This window comes from Natator depressus, chromosome 14 (assembly GCF_965152275.1).
Source record: "Natator depressus isolate rNatDep1 chromosome 14, rNatDep2.hap1, whole genome shotgun sequence".
In the NCBI taxonomy this organism is placed as follows: Eukaryota; Metazoa; Chordata; order Testudines; family Cheloniidae; genus Natator; species Natator depressus.
Window position 1 is genome coordinate 39,955,614 of NC_134247.1, and position 15,331 is coordinate 39,970,944.

The 15,331-nt window shown below is 49.4% G+C and overlaps 2 protein-coding genes across 2 annotated transcripts in view; both read left to right on the forward strand.

The window, feature by feature from the left end:
* Window positions 1-15,331, forward strand: part of LOC141998456 (butyrophilin subfamily 1 member A1-like) — a 321,911-nt gene that overhangs the window by 43,232 nt on the left and 263,348 nt on the right. The gene's annotated exons all lie outside the window — the stretch shown is intronic.
* The window catches only part of LOC141998499 (E3 ubiquitin-protein ligase TRIM39-like), a 38,120-nt gene continuing 33,557 nt past the window's right edge, over window positions 10,769-15,331 (forward strand). The window contains exons 1-3 of the mRNA XM_074971364.1: window positions 10,769-11,233; window positions 13,099-13,121; window positions 13,237-13,298. Coding sequence (XP_074827465.1) covers window positions 10,769-11,233; window positions 13,099-13,121; window positions 13,237-13,298 — 550 coding nt within the window. The remainder of the gene's footprint in view (window positions 11,234-13,098; window positions 13,122-13,236; window positions 13,299-15,331) is intronic.

A 15,331-nucleotide genomic window follows, 5' to 3' on the forward strand; every position in this document is an offset into this window, starting at 1 on the left:
GCTTCCTGGACCTGAGCAGCTGGAGCTTGGGTGAGTGTCGTGCCACCTTCCATGCAATTCTAGGGGGGAACCCTACCACTACCCACCACTGTCCATGGACACCTGCAAGGGAGGAGTCTCATCCAACATGGAGGAGGATTTTGTGAATGAGGAAGAGGAGGAGGAGGAGGAGGAGAATGCACAGCAGGCAAGCGGAGAATCCGTTCTCCCCAGCAGCCAGGAACTTTTCATCACTCTGGAGCCAATACCCTCCCAAGATCCTGAAGCCGGAGAAGGCACCTCTGGTAAGTGTACCTTTGTAAGTACACTACAGGGTTTAAAAGCAATTGTGTATAATGTTTCATTTGTCCTGAAGACTTGGGATGCATTCGAGGCCGGTACAGCTACTGGAAAAGTCTGTTAACATGTCTGGGGATGGAGCAGGAATCCTCCAGGGACATGTCCATGAAGCTCTGCTGCAGATACTCTGAAAGCCTTTGCAGCAGGTTTCTGGGTAGTTTCTTATTCGTTCTCCATGGTAGGACACTTTACCACGCCAAGCCAGTAGCAAGTAGTCTGGAATCATTGCAGCACAGAGCATGGCAGTGAATGGTCCCGGGTTTTGGTTGCATTCAAGCAACATTCGGTCTTTATCTCTCTGTGTTAGCCTCAGGAGAGTGATATCATTCATGGTCACCTGGTTGAAATAGGGGAATTTGTTTAAGGGAACAGTCAGAAGAGCCCGTTAATGCTGAACTGTTTGCCTTTGGCTTAAAGGGATCATCCCTGATAATAGCCGCGCAGTGGGGGGTGGGGTGAAGGGATCATCCCAGAGAATCGCCACGTGGTGGGGGGAGGGTTTGTGCTGAACATCCACCCAAAAACCGCAGCCCCTCCTTTTAAATGGCCAACCCAACAGGCATTGCTTGCTATGGGAAAGGAGGGCACCACAGTTCGAAAGCATTCCCACATGTTATGAAGGTGGAAGAAGCCAAGCCCGCATACCCGTTGTCTTACCATGGCTGCCTGGAACCAAATTCTGTTGCCCAGCCGTGTGTGATGTCTCACACCATACCGGCAGGCACTCAATATAAAAGGCAAAATGCGACCTTGTACCTAAAGCACATGTGCTGTCTGCTGTGAATTGCTTGATTCACTGTGAAAGAGTCTCCCTTTTGTTCTGTGAAGTGTATCTTTTTTAATTCTACTCTTCCTTTTTTTCCTCCTGTAGGTACAAATGTTTCTACGCTCCCCCTAGCATCTCCATCCCAGAGGTTATCGCAGATTAGAAGGCGAAAAAACTGCACTCGCGATGACATGTTTTCCGAGCTCATGCAGTCCTCCTGCACTGATAGAGCACAGCTGAATGTGTGGAGGCAAACAGCGGCGGAGTCCAGGAAAGAATTAAGTGAGTGCGATGAGAGGACACAGGTTGCCATGCTCAGGCTAATGGGGGAGCAAATGGACATGCTCAGGAGTCCACTGAAACTGCTGCGGGAAAGGCAGCAAGAGCACAGACCGCCGCTGCATCCCCTGTATAACTGTCTGCTCTTCTCCCCAAGTTCCATATCCTCCTCACCCAGATGTCCAAGAACATGAGGGGAGGGAGGGAGGAGGGGGAGGCTCTGGGCATCCAGCCACTCCACTCCAGAGGATTGCCCAAGCAACAGAAGGCTGTCATTCAATACGTTTTGAGTTGTAGTGTGGCTACAATAAGCAATGTGGCCTTGTCCTTCCCTCCTCCCACATCTCACCCGGGCTACCTTGTGAGTTATCTCTCTTTTTTTAAAAGCAATTAATAAAGAATGCATGGTTTTAAAACAATAGTGACTTTATTTCCTTTGCAAGCTATGATTGAAGGGAGAAGGTGGTTGGCTTACAGGGAATTAGAGTCAACAAAGGGGGCGGGTTTGCATCAAGGAGAAACACACACAACTGTCACACTGTAGCCTGGCCAGTCATGAAACTGGTTTTCAAAGCTTCTCTGATGTGCAGCATTGCCCAGCTGTGCTCTTCTAATCGCCCCGGTGTCTGGCTGTGCAAAATCGGCTGCCAGGCAATTTGCCTCAGCCTCCCACCCCACCATTAATGTCTCCCCTTTACTCTCACAGATATTATGGAGCACACAGCAAGCAGCAATAACAATGGGAGTATTGGTTTCGCTGAGGTCTAACCTAGTCAGCAAACAGCACCAGCGAGCTTTTAAACATCCAAATGCACATTCTACCACCATTCTGCACTTGCTCAGCCTATAGTTGAACTTCTCCTTACTACTGTCCAGGCTGCCTGTGTATGGCTTCATGAGCCATGGGAGCAAGGGGTAGGTTGGGCCTCCAATGATCACTACTTGGATCACTACATGCGATCGTCATGCACCCTTCCCGGCCATCCCACGTTGATGTCAGTGAAACATCCCTTATGATCCACCAGTGCTTGCAGCACCATCGAGAAGTACCCCTTGTGGTTAATGTACTGGCTGCCAAGGTGGTCCGGTCCCAAGATAGGGATATGCGTTCCATCTATCTCCCCACCACAGTTAGGGAACCCCATTGCAGCAGAGCCATCCACTATGACCTGCACATTTCCCAGAGTCACTACCCTTGATAGCAGAAGATTAGTGATTGCGTTGGCTACTTGGATCACAGCAGTCCCCACAGTAGACTTGCCCACTCCAAATTGATTCCTGACTGACCGGTAGCAGTCAGGCCTTGCAAGCTTCCAGAGGGCTATCGCCACTCCCTTTTGAACTGTGAGGGCTGCTCTCATCTTGGTATTCTTGCGCTTCAGGGCAGGGGAAAGCAAGTCACAAAATTCCATGAAAGTGGCCTTACGCATGAGAAAGTTTCTCAGCCACTGGGAATCATCCCAGATCTGCAACACAATGCAGTCCCACCAGTCTGTGCTTGTTTGCTGGGCCCAGAATCAGCGTTCCAGGGTATGAACCTGCCCCATTGCTGCCATGATGTCCCAATTGCCATATCCTGTGCTTTGAGGGAAGTCTGTGTCCATAACCTCATCCCTATCGTCATCCCGCTGGCGTCGCCTCGTCGCCAGGTTCTGCACATACTGCAGGATAATGCATGTTTACAAGCCTCACAACAGCAGCGGAGAGCTGAGCAGGCTCCATGCTTGCAGTGCTATGGCATCTGCGTGGGCAACCCAGGAAAAAAGGCGTGAAACGATTGTCTGCCACTGCTTTCAAAGTGGGAGGGAGGGAGGGTGGGAGGAAGGGAGGGGCGACTGACGACATGTATCCAAAACTGCCCGCAACAATGTTTTTGCCCCATCAGGCATTGGGAGCTTAACCCAGAATTCCGATGGGCAGCGGAGACTGCAGGGACAGCTACCCACAGTGCACTGCTCCGTAAGTCAATGTTAGCTACGGTATTGAGGTTGCACTCCACCGACTTAATGTGCTTAGTGGAGACACACACAATCAACTGTATAAAATTGCTTCCTAAAAATTGACTTCTATAAAATCGACCTAATTTCGTAGTGTAGACATACACTTAGTTAAATAAATTTTTCTTACAATAGTGATGTTGTGGAATAGAGGGAAACTGTTAAACATTTACTGTTTCCAGCCAATTTTTACATTTTAAAAAAAATATAGATCGGCTTACAAGGCAGATGTGAAAGTCCCACTAGGCTCCTGTCTGCATCTTTAGAAGCCTAAATAACTTTGCAAATCTGGAACAGAGACTAAGGGGGCAGATTTTAGAAGGTCTGTAGACACCTAAAGATGTAGCTTGGCATCTACTGGGATTTTCAAAAGCACTTAGGTGCCTAACTCCCATTGCCTAACTCCCAGTGCCTAACTCCCATTGGAAGCGAGGTGCCCAGGCACCTTTGAAAATTCCACCAGAACGACTTGGCCAGCTCACCACAGGCTGCTTCCCCCACACAGGGTCCCACATGGGCACTTACAATTTTTGGCCTTAACTTTTTTTTATTATTGTCAAATTCAGAAAATTGCAGTGGGATTTCAGAATATTCTAGGGGAGGAGACCTAGGTCCCCTCATTTTAAAGCCTCCCCCACAGCCTTCCAGAGAAGCCCAGTGGAGTCAGCTCCAGGCCTGGCTTGGGGGGATCCCAGGTCCCCTCATGGCCAATAACTGCAGGGTCTGACTCCTAAAAAAAAGCCAAGCCCAGGACCCCAGTGAGTGCGATGGGGCCAGTGAGCAACAGGGAATGTCCCGGCATTTACTGCCCGAGGGACTCATTGCCCATGGTGAGGAGTGAAACAGCCACAGGGGTCAAGAGTGAGAGCACCAGGCCCTGCTGTACAGGCTGCTTTGTGCTGCCAACTCAGCTGTGTCAGGGAAACTGGTCCCAGCGCGATGGAGGGAGGGGTGGGGACGGGGAGTGGGGAGAGCTGGGGAAGGGCAGTCAGTAGCTGGGCCAGGGGAAGGGGAGGGAGAGCCCAGCCCCAGGGTTGTGTGAGTGAGTGGCCCAGAATGGGTGAATGGGACCTGGGAGCCAAGGAAGCTCTTCACTGCTCTCCCCATCTGTTAGCTCCAACCCCGCATCTTGCCTAGCCCCCCCATGCCATGTCCTTCTATTTTTGCAACTGCCTCCGTGCCTGGGATGCCCATCCTGACCTGTTGCCCTGGGCCTGCAGACTTCTCCTTCCATACATCCATTAGTGAGCCCCTGAGCCCAGCCCCGCTTGGGATCTCCCACGGCAGGGACCATACAACATGCCCAAACATGCCCAGGGCACTGAGGGGGCTACAGAAATAATACGGAATAATAGTAACACCAGTAATTCTTCAGGTAGAGCAAAGGCATAAATAAAAGTCAAGAGACTGAGACCCAGGGTTCAGCGGGACGGCAGAGAGAGGAAAGAAGGGCTGAAAGCAGAACTGGGGGTAGGGTGACCAGACAGCAAATATGAAAAATTGGGCCGGGGTGGGGGGTAATAGGAGCCTATATAAGAAAAAGACCCCAAAATCAGGACTGTCACTATAAAATAGGGACATCTGGTCATCCTAACTGGGGGAATAATGTGCATCATGTGATGTGTCCAGAGAGCTCAGCTTCTCTTCCAGTTTGTCAGCTGCCCAAAAACTGATCACAATTTTCTCACAATTTATTTGTTGTTCAAAAATATTTGCTAAATACATTTGTCATATACATTCATCTTTGAGGGGTTAGTTATGATTGGACACACAGGTCATATGGGATTGTTCCCGATTCTTGATTGGCTGAATTTAACTCTTAGAAACAGGTTTTTGGTGCAAATTTGGGATTCATGCTTTGGTGGGGTTCCTTGCATGCTGAAAGTTATACACATACTTAAGGACCTTATTGTGTCAGGGCCTAAATGTTCAGACATTGCTTCCCAGGAATATTTTATAACATTTAGTAGAAACCCTTTGTTTGCATGGACATTCCGGCCGGCAAGCACCGTCGATGGAATATGCATGGGATGAATGCAGAAGGGGCAGGAGCTAAAGGGAATTCATGGGGAGGCAGGCACCTAACTCACGCAGGCACTTTTGAAAGTCCCACTAGGCTGCTGTCTGCATCTTTAGGAGCCTAAATAGCTTTGCAAATCTGGCACAGAGACTAAGGGGCCAATTTTTGAATGTCTGTAGTCACCTAAATATGTAGTTAGGCATCTAGTGGGATTTTCAAAAGCACCTAGGTGCCTAACTCCCACTGGAAGCTAAGTGCCCAGGCATCTTTGAAAATTCCACTAGGCGCCTATCTGCATCATAGACATCAAAACACCTTGGAAACTCTGGGCCTAAGTGACTTGCCTAAGGCCACGCAGGGAGTCTGTAGCGGAGCAGGGAATTATGCACCTTGCCCTGGAACTCCCTTCAGAGCCACACCTGAAGCGTCTCAGATCCCCTGAGCTCGGTCAGCACAGGCACGGGGTGTTTAATGACTGTTCCCTGTCAGTGTGTTCTGGGGCACACAGGCTCCGCGTCGCTGGTGCCCTGACTCAGGGCCCGTCTGTCAGATAATAGTTCAATGATGTGCAATAAAAAAGGAGACTCTGACCTCAGAGGCTCCCCTCTGCAGCTCAATAAACTGTTACCCTTTGTACTCCCTGCTCGCCACCTGCACCTTTCTGCTGCTGTTACCAAAGGTCGTCATCTCAGCAGGATCATAAACGATGAGGGAGGGGAGAATGCCCTGGGCATGGTGGGCAGGATCTGAACCTTAACTAGGGTGTCTTGATAACTTTCCGCCTTAATTTTTACATGCTATTTTTCTCCCTCATTCTCACCAGACTGAGTCTATTTTCTTGAGGGAAAAATAATGTGGCCACATAAAAGAACAGCCGATAAAATCACATTGTTAGTTTCTCCCTGCTCCTTCCTCTTCAGTTACCTGGGGTTTGCCACATTCAAACTGAAAGCTGCAGCCTGCGTCTTATCTGGCACCTGGCTTGGGCTAGGGTTTGCACTTCAGCCTCGGGAGCAGGAGAACTCGCAGGGTCTCTGCAGAGTCACTCGGATCAGCCCCAGGGCTGTTGTTACTTTCTGACATTTTCATTCTCAGGAGCAGGATGGCAGAAATCCAGAGGAGATTTAACAAATGAGGCAGAACTCTGTGATCTCAGCTCAGTGTCTCTCTGTAACAATAACCCAAGGGTCGCTAGGCCCCTAACAACACACAGTGCCATACATAGGTGATGAGATGTGCGCTAGGGCCAGACCCAACGGCCAGTGGGAATCTGACCATTGACTGCAATGGGCACCAGATCAGGCCCCAAGGCCCGGAGAGTCTCAGACAGGCCAGAGCTAACTGATAGAAATGTCGGATTGGGCGGGACCTCGAGAAGTCACCACATCCAGCCCCCTGTGCTAAGACAGGGACCAGTAAACCTGACTGCCCGGGCTTCACCCTGGTCTCTGGGTGGGATGGGGGAGAGGCATCCTCAGACCATGCTTCATCCAGACCTCATTTTGCTGCTAACACAAAGTGATCCGGGGCAAGTCGAGGGCAGCAGAGAACAACAGGCAGGAAGGGAGAGGGGCTCAGAAGAGAGCTCAGCGGGGTCACCTGGCGCTGGGGCCACAAGCACCATTACTGAGCGGTAACCTGTGTGTCTTTATTAGGCAGCTGCCACGTTCAGTAGGAGTAAGGAAGAGCAGAGTCTAGGGGAAGAGATGGGATGGGGGCAGCTGGTGTGGGTGTGGCAGGCTGTGCTGTCACCATGTGTATTTTTGGTTAGAATCATTGAACCAAAGAATCACAGCGTTAGAAGAGGCCACAAGGGCCATCGAGTCTAACCCCTGCCGAGATACAGGAGTTGTTGTGCCTAAACCATACAAGCCAAATGGCTACCGAGCCTCCTTTTGAAAACCTCCAGTGAAGGAGCTTCCACGCGTTCCCTTGGCATCTGTTCCATTGCCCTATTGTTCTTACAGTTAGGAAGTTAGGAAGGTTTTTCCTCAGATTTAATCTAAATTTGCTATGCTGTTTGAAACCACTGCCTCTCGTCCTGCCCTCTGTGTCAAGAGAGCAACTTTTCTCCATCTTTTTTATGGCAGCCTTTCAAGTATTTGAAGATTATAATGTCCCCCCTCAATCTCCTTTTCTAAACTAAACATACCCAGTTCCTTCAGATGGCTGCATTCCCATCCCTTTGATCATCTTTGCCGCTCGCCTCTGGATCCTTTCCAGTTTCTCAACATTCTTTCTATACATTGGTGATCAAAATTGGACACAGTCCTCCAGCTGAGGCCTAACCAGCACCGAGTAGAGCGGTACTATCACCTCCCATGACTTGCATGCTATGCCTCTGTTAATGCAACCTAAAATTGCATTTGCTTTTTTTGCAACAGCATGGCATTGCAGACTCATGTTGAGGTTGTGATCCACCACAACTCCCAGATCCTTCTCAGAAGTGCTGCTGCCAAGAAAATTAACCCCCACTCTCTATTTGTGCATTTGGGGTTCAACTTTACTAGAAATGGGTTAGGCAGAGGCGGCAGGTCCAGTGGGTAAAGCCGGAGACCTATGACCCTATTACAGCTGAGCTAATGGCTACCTGCCCTCTCCTGTTCCCCCTGATATGCTGTGATGGATGTAGAATCATAGAATCATAGAAGATTAGGGTTGGAAGAGACCTTAGGAGGTCACCTAGTCCAACCCCCTGCTCAAAGCAGAACCAACACCAACTAAATCACCCCAGCCAGGGCTTTGTAAAGCCAGGCCTTAAAAACCTCTAAGGATGGAGATTCCCCCACCACCCTAGGTAACCCATTCCAGAGCTTCACCAGACTCCTAGTGAAATAGTTTTTCCTAATATCCAACCTAAACCTTCCCCACTGCAACTTGAGACCATTGCTTCTTGTTCTGTCATCAGCCACCACTGAGAACAGCTTAGCTCCATCCTCTTTGGAAACCCCTTCAGGTAGCTGAAGGCTGCTATCAAATCCCCCCTCACTCTTCTCTTCTGCAGACTAAATAAGACCAGTTCCCTCAGCCTCTCCTCATGAGTCATGTGCCCCAGCCCCCTAATCATTTTCATTGCCCTCCACTGGACTCTCTCCAACTTGTCCACATCATTTCTGTGTGTGTGGGGGGGGGGCCCAAAACTGGATGCAATACTCCAGATCTGGCCTCACCAGTGCTGAATAGAGGAGAATAATCTCTTCCCTTAATTTGTTGGCAATGCTGCTACTAATGCAGCCCAATATGCCGTTGGGCTTCTTGGCAACAAGGGCACACTGCTGACTCATATCCAGCTTCTCGTCCACTGTAATGCTCAGGTCCTTTTTTGCAGAACTGCTGCTTAGCCAGTTGGTCCCCAGCCTGTAGCAGTGCATGGGATTCTTCCGTCCTAAGTGCAGGACTCTGCACTTGTCCTTGTTGAACCTCATCAGATTTCTTTTGGCCCAGTCTTCCAATTTGTCTAGGTCACTCTGGACCCTGTCCCTACCCTCCAGCACATCTACCTCTTCCCCCAGTTTAGTGTCATCTGCGAACTTCCTAAGGGTACAATTAATCCCATCATCCAGATCATTAATGAAGATATTGAAAAAAACTGGAGGCAGGACTGACCCCTGGGGCACTCCACTTGATACCGGCTGCCAACTAGACATCGAACCATTGATCACTACCCATTGAGCCCGATGATCTAGCCAGCTTTCTATCCACCTTATAGTCCATTCATCCAATCCACACTTCTTTAACTTGCTGGCAAGAATACTGTGGGAGACTGTATCAAAAGCTTTGCTAAAGAAATCATGTCTGTCCTCAGGAGCTCAGTAATTCCCTCTAATACATCCCTTCCACCCAAGCCAGCTCCCCTGTCCACATTTGTGCCTGGGGAATTCAGGAGGGGCAAGTGGTGCTGTATTACTCTGAGGTGGGGTTAGCGATGAAGGAGCCAGCCTGGGCAACCACATTTGTTTATCCCCCCACTTGCTGTGAATGGTTCTCAGTATCAGTAATGGTCTAGTAGTGCCCAGGAACCCCAGTCACAGACGTGTAACAAAGATACGTCCCTGGCCCCAGGAGCTCACAATCTACACGCGAGATGTAACGTGAGTGACGGAGACTCCCAGCACAACTGTGGGCAGTGAGGATGAGGAAACAATAAACCGAACTGGGCTGTGAGCGCTGACCACGCTTATTTGTCTGTTCTTAGGAGCAGAGAAAACCAGGCCCCAGCATTACTGAATAACAATGTTCTTGTTGGTTCAAGTCATGGTGTAATGATCAATGTTTTATTCTAAATATGAACACAGAATCAAAACTGGCTGGAAAGTGAGTATGAACAGAAGTCAGTGGAACATTCATTGTTCCCTTGGAAGCACTAGGCTAGTCTCAGACCCTCAAACTCATGGGTTTTCTTCCCTATCGTCCTTCTGCATTTTTAGGGACCTGCAGGAAAGCTCCTGGCAATGGGCATACTTTACTCACAGCCTACTTAGTGTAGCATTATTCATGTTATTTCTCCAGCACTGAGGCCTCAGATGATCTCAGCCCTGCCAGAATTCACAGTTTCCTAGTTTTTAAAACCTGAAGGGACCATTAGATTTAGTCTGACCTTTATAACACAGGCCAGTGAATTTCACCTAGTTACTGAGCCCAATAAATTGTGTTTGACTAAAGCATCTTTCCAGAAAGGCACCAGTCTGGACTGGGAGACATTAAGAGATGGAGCATCCTTCCCCTTTGGAGTTTGTTAATCACCCTGCACTGTTAAAAAAATGGAGCCTTATTTCTCATTTGGATTTGTCTGGCTTCAGCTTCCGGCCATTGGTCCTTGTCCTGCCTTTCTCCACTAGATTACAGAGCCCTTTAAGATCCAGGATTTTCTCCCCATGAAGGCACATAAACACCATGATCAAGTCACCTCTCTCTCTTCCTTTTGATAAACTGAACAGATCGAGCTCTTTCAGTCTGCCCCTGTAGGGTATTTTCTCCAGCCCTCGAACCACATTTTGCACCCTCTCCAGTATTTTTGAACGTCCTTTTCAAAATGCAGCCATTAGAACCGGGCACAGTGCTCCAGGGTCCATCTCACCCATGTCAAACATGGAGCTAAAACCCCTCTCTGCTCCTGCTCTGGCGAGGGGGTGTCCGGCAGAGCTGCTTTCCAGCCCTTTCTAACTGTCATTCCTCCTCCTCTCCCAGTCAGTTCTTCCTCCCCTTTTTTCTGTTTCCCTTCTCCTCTTTCCCCTCCAGGCCACTCCCTTCTCTTCACCCCCCCCCTGCACCGAGCAGGGCAGAGGCCAGCAGCAGGCACCTCCCAGCAGCGGCAGCAGAATGCACAGTGCGGGGGAAGGAGACAGACAGACTGAGAGCCCAGCAGCCATGGAGACACCTGCTCCACCAGGGAGTGGGAAACGTGAGGGTCTGGAACCCCCGGCCCCAACGACTTTAGCTGGTAGAGAGCTAGATAATGCCATTTGTATCATCTGTCGGGATTATTTGACAGACCCGGTGTCTATAGAGTGTGGGCACAACTTCTGCCGGAGCTGCATCACCCAGCGCTGTGCGGGAGTGGAGACAGCCGCCTGTCCTCAGTGTGGAGAAACGTTCCAGAAAAGAGCCTTCAGGCCCAACACACAGCTGGGCAACATAATACAGTTCATCAAACAATGGGGCTTAAAGCCCGGACAAAGGGGAAGGGAAGGGAATGTCTGTGAGGAACATGACAAAGAGCTCACATGGTTCTGTAAGAAGGATGGCAAAGCCCTTTGTGAGGATTGCAAAGGATCCCCGGCTCACCGCTCTCACGCTGTGATTCCCATGGGAAAGGCTGCCCACGAGTCCAAGGTAGGGTTGTTTTTGTTGGCTAATTAAATCCCTTCAGGGCCCTGTGCCACACCCTCTCTGGACAGATACCAGTCTCTTGTGACTGGACCTAACCACAGGATCCCACATGCTTCTAAGACTTCAGCTCTGGGTCTCTCAGCTGCACTCCCAACTGCAGACCCCATGTCTGCCGCCCTTCTTTGGGATGTGGTTCTCCACACCCCAGCGGTCTGAAACCCCAGAACCAGAGCCGCAGCCCTCCCAAGCTCCCAGTTGGTTACACACGCCCCGGCAGATTTCCAGCACACTGTGGGCACGCTGAGTTCTCGATTGACCCCTTCAGGGACAATGTGTCAGGCGAGACAGGAACACAGGCTTACCAAAGGGATTTCTTAAACACAGGCACTTGTATTTTTAAGAAAGCACAGAGAGAGTTACAGATCTACACAAAATAACAAACAGTCCTGAGACAAACTGCCCCCATCCCCTGTGTCTGCTCTCACCCCTTCTATCACTCTGGCTACACAAAGCCTATGTTGGCAAAACTTGTGTCACTCAGGGGTGTGAATATTCCACCCCCATGAGTGACATAAGTTACGCCAACATAGGGACTGCCGCTCACGAGGTTGGGTGTTTTATGCAAACAAGAGAGCTCTCTCCCATCGGCACAGAGCGTCTTCACCACAGGCACTGCAGTGGCGCAGCTGTATCGAGAGAGCTGAGCGGCCACAGCCCTTCTAGTGTAGACATGTGACTCTGAGGTCTGGTCAGCATCTCAGGCAAGGCAGAGACCCTCCTGCTTTCTCTCTCTCCAGCCTTGTCTTCTGGCATATGGCACTCGATGGCTCCTCTTGCTCTGAGAGCATCCCCCCTTCAATATAGTCTCTGTCCCCTTTTGCCATATGGAAGTGTCTGAGCTCCATGGACCAATCTTATTTGTCTAATAAATTCTTCACTAAGCTCCATCCCCATAGCAGAGCCAGAGCTCCTTAGAATCCTAGAATGTCAGGGTTGGAAGGGACCTCAGGAGGTCATCTAGTCCAACCCCCTGCTCAAAGCAGGACCAATTCCCAATTTTTGCCCCAGATCCCTAAATGGCCCCCTCAAGGATTGAACTCACAACCCTGGGTTTAGCAGGCCAATGCTCAAACCACTGAGTTATCCCTCCTTGTTTTAGTTACTAAGAGATGGTTTTTTCTGCCTTTTAATTTTATTAGCCCTGTAGAGGGAAGCCTTGTCTGGGAAAGGGCTCTTTAATCCAGCAGACAAAGGCAGAATGAGATCTAATGTCTGGAAGTTAAAGCTAGACAGATATAGGCTAGAAGTAAGGTGCAAATATTTTACCATGAGGGGGATTTTCCATTGGAACAACTTACCGAGGGTTGTGGTGGGTTCCCCATGACATGGAGTCTTTAAATCATTGCTGGGCATCCTTCAGCAATCTGCTCTAGCAGAATCTGATGCTGCAGGAATCTCTGGGGGAGGTTCTTTGGCATGTGCTCAAAAACAGGTCAGACCAGATGTTCAGAATGGCCCCTTCAGGCCTTATCAGCTGTGAAGCTGTGACTTATTCTGGCGAATGCTGGTCCATACAGAAGCATAACTCTTTGTGGTTGACAAAGGTGCATGGCAGTGGGTTTAGCAAACTGTAGCCATAGAGGGGTGAATAAGTTAGCTACATTATTTGCTCAGATGAATGAAATTCATAAATACCTAGGGAAGCAGGGATGGCTGGGAATTTACCCTTCTGAAATGGGATTGCCCTGATGGGAAGAACACAGGTTTTGTGCCTGAAAGTGTGTGGCACATGCAGGGGGAATGGTCACTGGATGTTTTTTCACTTGGTTTTATTAAAGTATTGACAGTTTCCCCATTTCTCCGTTCAGGGGGAGACAAGCACATCAAGCAGGTACTGTACATGCATTTGCCTTTGTCATTTCCTCTGACATTCCTGTTCGATGCACTGCAGCATTACTGCACTGAACAGCTGAGCTGAAAGATGACAGAGAATGTCTTCTCTTTAGGAGTGAAAATGTGAATGTTCAGGAACAGAAAGCCATTTCTACTCAACTGCAGGAGCTCAGAGGTAAATGAACGCCACTTTCATATTCAGCAGTGCCTACCCCAAGTGCTCACAACTCCTCAGTCAGGTCCAAATACATGAAAAGACTGGATAAAAAATATCACAAGATTTTGAACAAAAACAATTGTACCACCTCGTTTTTGAACACTTAAGGACAATCCAGCCACCCCACTCCCCACTTCCTGCCCCCACAGTCTGCGTGCGCTCTTTCAGGATGCACAGCCAGTCTTGTTTGTCTTCGTGAAGAAGTTGGAACTAAATGCTGTACCTTTAGAACTGTCACCTACACATTCTGTCACCACCAGGTGTGAACTGGCTTAGTTCATGGTTTTAACAGATACAGTATGTGCTCTGAGTACATGTTTAGGTGGCAGGGATTAACTCATTTTGAGTTGTATGTAAAATTTGAGTCTGTGCCCAGAGAGAGCTATATTGGGCTCATTTCCAACCACTAAAAAATCAAGAACAATCAACTGTCACTGTCTTGTTCCCTGGGCCTTTCAGAGAATTCTCTGCACGAGCTGCACTGGTGAGCTGTGGCTAGGATTGCTGTAATAAAACAAACTCACTCAGGATTTGCACGGCTGGTCTGAGACACTGCTCACACTGGGCACAAGATGCTCTCACTCAGGATGTGCTCAGCAGTGACTGACAGACATGACGCTACCTCCATTTCCAGCAGTGTTGGTACCCCAGGGCTGACACCAAATGGATGAGCTCCAAGTGGGAAAGAGCTGATCTTAGAGGCGATGCCTGTTGGGGCCCATCCACACCTCCCTCCCTGGCTCATGCTGACCTGACCACCCAGCTAAAGAAAGACACCTCCACCCTGTTCTTAGCTAGGGCACCACCCAACTAACCTGGCCTTACAGGGAGCTGTTCCCATGTGTCACTAAGATCAGGGAACAGGCACCACCCACAAGCTCAGGAGCTGGCCTAGGATGGGGGTGCGGGGACCTCAATAGATGGACCCATCTGTGTCTCTCCCTTTGTTTCTCTATTTCATAACTACAGCAGAGCTGCATTAAACAAGAATAGGAATTTCACCATAAACACGATGGAATGAAATCTCATCTCTCCCCCTTTTCTTCCCCTAGAGATGCTGCGATCTGAACTGGAGAGCGAGAAAGGTCAGTGTCTGGGCTCGTTACATTAACTGATGTCAGGGTTATTCCCATAAATATTACAGTGAATCTCACCTCTTTTCTCCCCCTAGAGCAGTGGTTTTCTACCTGTGGACCACAGACCCCGGCAGGTCAGCAGACTATGTCTCACAAAGGGGTCTGCACCACCATTCACAATTTTGTAGGAGTGTGCAAATGAAAAAAGGTTGAAAACCACTGCCCTAGAGAGGCTGTGATCTGACCTGGAGAGCAAGAAAGGTCAGCGTCTGGGGCCAATAGGGTGGCATAAAGATTATATGAGAATGTTTCCCGAAAATGTGGCGGATCAGTAAAGTGGATATTACCGGACAGACGAGACGTTTGGAATGAAGCCAAAGGGAGGGAGACATCCCTCACATGGGGTCCCTCATACCCACCCGCCACCTTCAAAATCATCCCTCCCCATCAACTCTGCCCATAACCCTATTGATTGTTGTGAAAAGCAGAAAACTGGAAAAACTGATTTCCAATAAAATCAGGCTTTTCTGATTTTCACCCAAATCAACAGAGTTCTGACCAGAGTGGAGATGGGAGGGACCCGGCTGGAATATGGGGGTGAGGAGAAGAGGAGGCAAGAAGTGCAGCTGGGCGGGGGGGAGTGGAGCGCTGTGAAGACCTGCTAACCCTAACCTCACCCTCACCTTGAACCCTAACCCTCAGCTCACTGCCTCACCCTGTATCCTGAGGGATCAAACGGGGATTTTCATGGAAATCAGCTTTTTACAGTTCTCCAGTTTTCACCAAAATCCGGAGGGTTCTGCCCATTGATAGCTAGAACATGCCCTGAAACACTGCGTGGGACGTGGTTATCAAAAGTTATCCCGTTCCAGACAGAGAGAAACACCATCGAGTTCAGCGTGGGGCCTCAGGCAA